The 8,170-nt window shown below is 30.2% G+C and overlaps 1 protein-coding gene across 1 annotated transcript in view; it reads right to left on the bottom strand.

Moving 5' to 3' along the window:
* Positions 1-7,124, bottom strand: part of LOC106464956 (striatin-3-like) — a 60,331-nt gene extending 53,207 nt beyond the window's left edge. Inside the window, exons 1-3 of the mRNA XM_013925130.2 lie at positions 6,851-7,124; positions 5,806-5,909; positions 758-840 (exon numbers count right to left, since the gene is read on the bottom strand). Coding sequence (XP_013780584.1) covers positions 758-840; positions 5,806-5,909; positions 6,851-7,048 — 385 coding nt within the window. The 5' untranslated portion in view covers positions 7,049-7,124. The remainder of the gene's footprint in view (positions 1-757; positions 841-5,805; positions 5,910-6,850) is intronic.
* Positions 7,125-8,170: the final 1,046 nt, after the last annotated feature.

Genomic DNA, 8,170 nt, shown 5'->3' with positions numbered 1-8,170 from the left:
TGTGTGTATATTAAAACATATTTGTATAAAAGAAAACTGTGTATCAATCTTTTTGGCAAATATCATAAACTGACTATATATCGGCATATATTTAAATACTAAATTTAAATTACCAGTTAACTCAATTTCAGACCATTTGAAATTCTAATATGTAACAGTTTGTAAAACCTACTTTTTTGTAATATAAAGATTTTAATACCAAATGCAGAGTCAGAGTCAGAACAGTTCACTCAGGCATCAAAACAAGGAAGGAGTTCACTACAGTAACAGAATATATACTTCATTCCTATGAAAAACTGACAGGAATGACTAATCCCAAAAATGAAAGTAAAAAAACGTTTTTGTGTAATAGTATTGTTACCTACAACCTTATTATAATGCTACATAAATGCAAGCAAAAATATAATACATTTTCATATTTGTGCATATAATCTTTCAAACATATTTTTAAAACAAATCAAATATATAATTATATTAAAATTCTCAGAGTTGTACTAATATTCCATTAATTTTTTTCTAAATATGAGAACATTATGCAAGATCATGCAAGTGCAACTTGGCATTAGTTAACCCTTTCAGCACAGATATCAACTGAGGTAACAACATTTCATGTTTGAAAAATGTACGAGCATTGATTTTATGGAAATCCTCATATACAGTGTAATATTATTCAGAAGTAATGCTTGGGTCTGTGATTTTAACTTTGTCACTCAAAGTGATAACTACTTTGAAAAAAGTACAAAATCTTTTATCTTACCTCTTGTAATTTCATCAAGAAGAGCAGATTTAGAGTTTGTAAAGTTTGGTTCTGTTCCATATTTTAGCTTATGAAATTTTATTCTGCAAAAATAAATAAATAAATTATTAGGTTTAATTTTTATTTGCTTAATCATAAAATTTAAATCTCCAAGCAACAATAGTATATTTCCAATATACCTCTGTGATGTCAAACTGTACATTCAAGCAATTATCATTTTATCACCTATTAAATGGAAAATTTAAATTTCAAATTACACAAAGTATAGCATGATTAAGAAGGATTATAGTTATAATAACTTACCACATAAACTATACAGAAGGTATAATATTTGTTAATTCAAACATAAGTTGCAACCAGTTGACATGCTATGAAATGATTTTCCTTTACAGCTAATACAGAATAAGAATAGTTCACACATAAAGTTAATTTATGTAATGTTACCAATGACAGCTTAGCAGATATCAATAAAGCATTAAAGAATTATTTGTTTGTTGTTAAGTACAAAGCTACACAATGGGCTATCTGTGCTTTGCCCAGAATGGGTATCATAACCTAATTTTTAGTGTTATTAAGTTCTAAGATTTACCATTGAGACATCAGGGGTAACAAAGACTGATTGCAAATACTCAATTACGTCATAAAATATAGTCAAAGCCAAAAATAAAACAATTCACTTTAATTTCAGTTAAGAACTTTATTTTATGGTAAAACACCATTCCTAAAATTAACAAGATATTCAATTCCTCAAGTTGAGAAGAGGTAAGAAAATGAAAAATTCATTAGATAATTCAAACAGGATCTCATCTGAAGAAAGGATGAAGAATATGTACAAGGTAGATGCAACCATACCAAAGGTAATGTACATAACTTGGAAAATTACACCATGATGCATCAACTGATGTTAATGACAATATTAATGTCCAATAAAATTATCTGAAAGATGCAACTTTGCTACTTTATACTCTACCTATTGCATATCATTGAAGACAAGGTTGTTTAAAAATTTGACCAGGCAGAGTCAGAGTAATCCAGAACCATAAATACTCAAAAATAGATTTGAGGTGACAAGGAGTGAAGTGGACCAGTCTTACATAAAGACTGGTCCTAAGTATACTCAGAAAGAAGGCATTTTCCCAGCAGGGAACCTTTTCATCCAAAGAAGGGTCAGTTACGACACAAACGTGTTTACCTGTGGTATCGAAAATGAGAGCACAGATAGTAGCATAAACAAGTATAAGAATAATATAGCTGTAGTGAATGGTTCTTAGGGGAACAGACCAGCCAAAATTTGAGTGTACGAACTATTGGGCTTTAGCTTCTTTCATCCTCATCTGAAAAGGGCAGTTCGTCATGAAACCAAAAAGTCGGTGGTTGCTCAAACAGAATCAAATAAAGACCTAAGATGTTCTAAGGATGGGGCTCAAACACTCAAAGACAGTGCAGTTGAAGATGGTTATCCCCATTGCAACCCCATGAACCAGAGAATGACCAAGCTGTTGGTTGGCACACTCATTGAAAAGCTGAAGGGTCAATTTGTAGGGAAAAGTTGATCTCTGGACAGAGAATCCACAAGAATGTTCATAACATCTAGTACATGACAAGCTATGTACTTAGAATGGCATCAAGTGAGAGTCAAGTTGGCAAACTCAACGAGCTACGTGTCTCTTATTAGTTGTATGCATATTATCATATATTTCAACTTACATTAACTACCTGAATAGTTGTGTTAGAGATTAATACTTTGAGAAAGTGTTACTCAAAAGAGGATACTGGTATAGTTCTCATCAATAAACTGAAACAAGCATTGCTGTAAAAAGTAATAATTAAGTTCTGCATCTTGGGAAAACACAAATGTAAAGGTTACATAAAAAATACTGACAAGCCACACAAAATAAACTATCCATGAAAGGTTATTAGAAAAAAACAGTATAATAATAATAAAATAAGAACCATTATGTTTTAATATGTCCTAATATAAAATTATTAAGATTTTTTTGCATGACACTACTTCAAGTTAGTTCTCATCAATTACATTCTTTGGATGCATTCATTACAAACTTGCTCATGTGAATAGCATGGGTGAAGATGTTGCCAATCGATAAACATCTTGTAAGATTTAAAATTCTGTAATTTTTTTTTAAATAGTGGAAGTAATGGGTCATAAATGAAAGCACTGAGATAGGCCTTGAAAATTCTAAATACTTTGTTTCAAATGTTCTTGTACATTCAAAGCTAGATTATAAATATGTGATAGTTGTTTCATGAGTAGAGTTAGATGAAAGACAGTATAGAAGATATACATAGTTTGTTTCCAAGAAAATGTTATTTCATGATAAAGATTTAAATTTGTAAGTGTATTTTCATGAACTATTTGGATCTATGTTTACTATTGCCCCTATTGAGATACTTTGTACAAATTGATTTTACATTAATCATATGATTATTAGAGCAGTCTGAACATTATTTTTAAGGTAGGCCTACAACAATTCATGGTAGTGTACAAGTGTTTAAGCTTGTAGAAGTGTTAAATGAGGAAATAAAGTAATTTGTTCTTCTCATATGAACTGAATGTTGAATCATTTTCATCAGATAATTTAAAAGAACACATCAGTGAAAGAACAATGTTAAAACAATATGGTTACATTCTCTGAATAGTTTAGAAGAAAAGGTGCAAGACTTTTAAGAGTCAAAGCAGGATTTCTAGAGTCATACGAAAGAATTCTAATCGCAGACACCGAAATCTATAGGTCCACTTGTCTTAGTCCTAACATTAATTAAGCCTTTATTAAGTATGGCCTATATTCGATAAAGAGATAAATTAACACTGTAACTTGCGTACGTTTTTTGCTTTAGTTCAGTTGGGGTTAAACTGTACCACACTTAATACTATCAATGAATAATCTTCTAATATTATTCTGATGTAACATTACACCTTTTTAGAAACTTTGATAAGCGCTTTTAATATGTTGTATAAAATGTCCATTAAGGTATATTTACATCCATCCTGGTGTGACTCGATGATTTAACAAAGATACGTTTTCAAATTGCGAAAAAGGTGCAATTTTTTGTACATTTTAGTCCAAATATATCTTTAATTTTTGATCAGTCATAGACTACTAGCTTCAAATGGACAGGAAGCAAAACTACTTAAATTATGTAGTGTGTGACCGAGAGAAAGAGAGAGACACACAGACAGATACACATTGTGTTTTATAGTATTAAATTCCTATTTTTAAATGGAGGTGATAAAATTTCCCCAGGAGATTGCTGGCTATTTAGTCTTACTCCTGTACTGTAGTGGGAAACATTCTTCACTGCATAATAAAAGAAGCTCTGCAAAATATTTTGGCAGATGCCTATTTAAACAATTCAATGATAATTTTCCTAAAAATAGTGATGAATAAATATAAAAATGAGCAGTCAACCCAATCCCTTCAATCAGAGCATATAAGCAATATGACTGTCTATGGGCTGTTTACAACCATCTTTTGTCAATCCATGTGTCATTTCAACAACAAAAATTGCATTGCATTTGTTTTTAAGCAAAGGAGACTGAATACAATGCATTGTCAACAAAAGTCATTTTTAGATGCAATAGGTGCATCCAGCACATTAAAGTACTCAGCTTCACTAAGTATCTAATGGGATTTTTTCTGCTGGATGATACTGTTCCTTATCATTTTACTCAGCACAAGGATAGACCACTATGGAAGTGAGCACTTTTTGACAGTTATTTCTATATGAACTGTCCAAAGGAGAGATATTAAATTTTAAGTAAAATCATGCATGTATATAATACCAATATGAAAAAACAACAAAAAAACTCAAACACATTACTCTCTTTATGCATTTTTTCCATTCACGCTCCCATCTTTGAAATTTCTTTCAATCAGCTGATAAAAGAAGTCCCATTTTTTCATGCAATTCCCTCAAAAAAAAAAAATATTTGTTCTTAGTAAGTTCTCTCTCAGACTGACCATTTAAGCACATACAAAGACTGATTGATGTTGATATCAATATAAAATTTTCAGAATAGCAAAAAAATTAATAATTTCCAGTAATTTACTTTTGAAAATGTGCATTTTGATGTATATTTTTTCATACAATTAACTGTTCATGAGATACAGAGCATGACAAAGATATCTGGCTATTACATATGTAGGTAAGATGCAACCAACATGGATTCAATAAAGGGAAAGCTTGTCTTATAAAATTGTTAAATGTTTTTTGATGATATTACTTATTATCTGAATGATGCAAAAGATGTGAAGTTGGTGTTCTTAGATTTTCAAAAGATTTTGATAGGGTGTCACACAGAATATTAGCTAAGAAAATCACACTGGTGAGGGTTGGGAAAATTAATTAATGGGACTGAAGGATGACCTGATGACAAAAAACATTTTGTTATTAATCCTTTTATGACCGATGAGCACCTATCAGGTGTTCAGTACACATTCGCGTATCAAATTCTAAAATTTAAGTAAAAATAAAAATTCTAACTTCATTTCAATCATTTAGTGTAATTCACAAATAAAAATTTTCAAAATTGAATTTCTGCATTAAAGAACACCCTTACTGAGTTTTATGCCTATCCCAAAGCATAGTTTTATAATTGCTAAGAATCTACCATCCTTTGAGATGATAAATAACCATGTTTTGTTTCTCACATAATTTTTCTTCATTAATTTTATTGGTACAGCCCCTTATCCTACCCATTTATAATCTCACAGCATGTGATCTAAACCACTAATGAAGCTCAGCTCCAAAAACAGCTACAATGTGTAAATGCCATTGAATAAGGTAGATTATAAATTTTTTACAAGAATGTAGAACAAATAAAGTGGTATGAGAAGTAATTTACAGTTTCTTGGAAAACTAACAAGACTTGTCTCCAAGAAAGAACAATAGAATCTAATGGGAAGTTTAGATGACTTGTATAGAAACCATAAATCTGGGAACTTTTCTTGAGTTTATTTAGATGTTTTCATTCCTGAAAATGTTAAAAGTATACTTCTTTGAAATTTTCAAGTACATGAATGGCTTACCTTTCTTGCTTAAGTGCATACTCTAACATTTTTATTCTTCTTATCAAATCATTTTTTAGATTTTCTTGTCCTTTTCTTTCTCCTTGAAGAAATGCTATCCTAGCCTAAATGAAGAGAGTAAAGTTAGTTAAATAGAAATATTTATCATATTAAGTATTAACATTTTGTCATAAACAAGGTAGCATAAGGATGAGTATAAAATTATTGATACTTCACCTCAGGGTTTATCATTGACAAAAAATAAAAAAAAAAAGAAGAGAGATAACAGATTTCCTGTAATCTATTTGCAGAAAAGTTATAGAATGTTGCTGTTACTAGATCATGGTCAAGCCTTATTTACCAATTTAGAATACAGACTAATGTGTGTGAAAGTATTACTTTATGATGTGGTTTATGCACTGTTATGTTTACTTATTTAAACTTCAGTTGGACAGTTACAGCGCATGCATGCAAGCAGCAAGGATTAAGTTTAATTGGTTTTTGATAACTGGAAAAGTTATCTTGGCGAGTTGAATTGCCATCCATCAACTCGCTTGTTTTGAAATTTATTAAATCCCACCTGCATAAAACATATAGTGACAGTGAGTAACACTAATGAAATTGAAATTAATTTTAGGGGAAGCTAACTGGGTTGATAATATTTTACTCATTCATTCTTATATGATTCTAAAACTTCTAGTTCTAATACAGTATCAGATGCACTCCTAATTTAATTCATGTTATATAGCATAGTGTAACATTATAAAATAATACAGACATTAATTACACTATATTAATTAATGGCAATATGGCGATCACCACCGATTTTTGTAAGTAATAGGCCTAACAATAACACTACTAACAGTAACAGATCATTCAGTAATCCCAGAATTTGTAATTCAAATTATGTGACAATAAAATATTAATACAGTTATTTCGTTATACCGGCTTCTTGCATTCAAAAAGAAACACAATTTCTATCTACGCATAACAACTAATTTTACACTTAAGAATGAAGTCGAGTTTCTTCTTACAATTTATAAAATTTAAGCCTAATTTAACTCACTTGTAGCTCTGCTCGTTCAACTTCCCACTGCGTTCTTTCCACTTCAAATCTAGTCCATTCATGTTGAATAAAATGTAATATTCCAGGTATAGAATACTGAGATAATAAATTGTGGTCCTCTTGATTAAGTTTTCCATGTATATTTAATCCCCCTAGACCAAACTGACCTGTATTATTTTGATTAAGATTGTCATCCATCCTTATCTACTGTTCCATTTTCCCCTATTAAACTTAACAGTAGTATATGGTATACTCAACGCTTTGTGAAAATAGAAGAGGTCTTTTCCCGTTCTCGTGATCACGTGACTGCAACCCTCGTTGGGGTGTATTTAATGAATTTGACAAGAAGGGGGCCAGTTTAGTAATTATCTTAAATAAATATATATATATGTATGCATATCTGATAGAATTACTATGTATTAACTTTGCAGTAAAATCTTTTTGTTGAATTATATTATATCTATTAAACATAGTTTTAAGAAAAAGTTGATTTTAAAAAGATATCTCAAAAAGTAGATTTTCTGTAATAAAGCTTATTGACAAAATAATTTTTTTCAATGTTGATCAAGTTCAAGAATTCCAAAAAGAACATGTGAAATATCGCTTGTTATAAAAATACAAAGAATCAAGTACAACATGCTATAAAAACCAAAACAACACAGGCTTATTTTAGGAAACTCTCGGATTATCGATTTTACTGTAATCTGTCTTGATTAATTATGGTTATGAGTAATTTCAAACACGTTCCAAACCTTTAACACAAACATAAATAGTTTTGTGCATTATATTAGACGTTTCCTATATTCACCTCTGAAACGATTTTCATCAGTACACAGTTAAAACTCCACAGAAGCTTTCTAGGAATAATTGTTTTCATATTGTTATAAGCTATATTTTTAATGTTGTAACTTAGATGTTTGCTAAAGAAAGCTGTGGGTCGTAATGAACACATTAAGACTGAAAAATTTAATAAGTTTGGCCTAGAAAATACTAACAATTTGGTGCCATAGTTTTTAAGTAAATTCAAATGTAGGTTATAAATTTAGTGTTCGGCAAAGGATAAAAAAGATAGAGTTTATTCTCTAGCTGGTAGAGCAAATCAACCGCTGTCTTTTCGTTTCAGCTGTGAAGTGGTACAAGTAAGTTTATTTTTTATGTAATATAGTGCAAATTAGCTTCATTTGTAAACGTAGGCCTAAAATAAGTTAGAACAATGTAAACGTTTTCAAGCTTGTAAAAATGTTAAGGAAGAAATAAATTAACTTTTATCATTTACGCGAACTGGACGTTGAATTATTTTCACCATATAACTTAAAAGAC

Source organism: Limulus polyphemus, unplaced genomic scaffold, assembly GCF_000517525.1.
Source record: "Limulus polyphemus unplaced genomic scaffold, Limulus_polyphemus-2.1.2 Scaffold1793, whole genome shotgun sequence".
In the NCBI taxonomy this organism is placed as follows: Eukaryota; Metazoa; Arthropoda; class Merostomata; order Xiphosura; family Limulidae; genus Limulus; species Limulus polyphemus.
The sequence above is the reverse complement of the archived record's forward strand: the minus strand, read 5'-3'. Positions and strand labels throughout refer to the sequence as shown.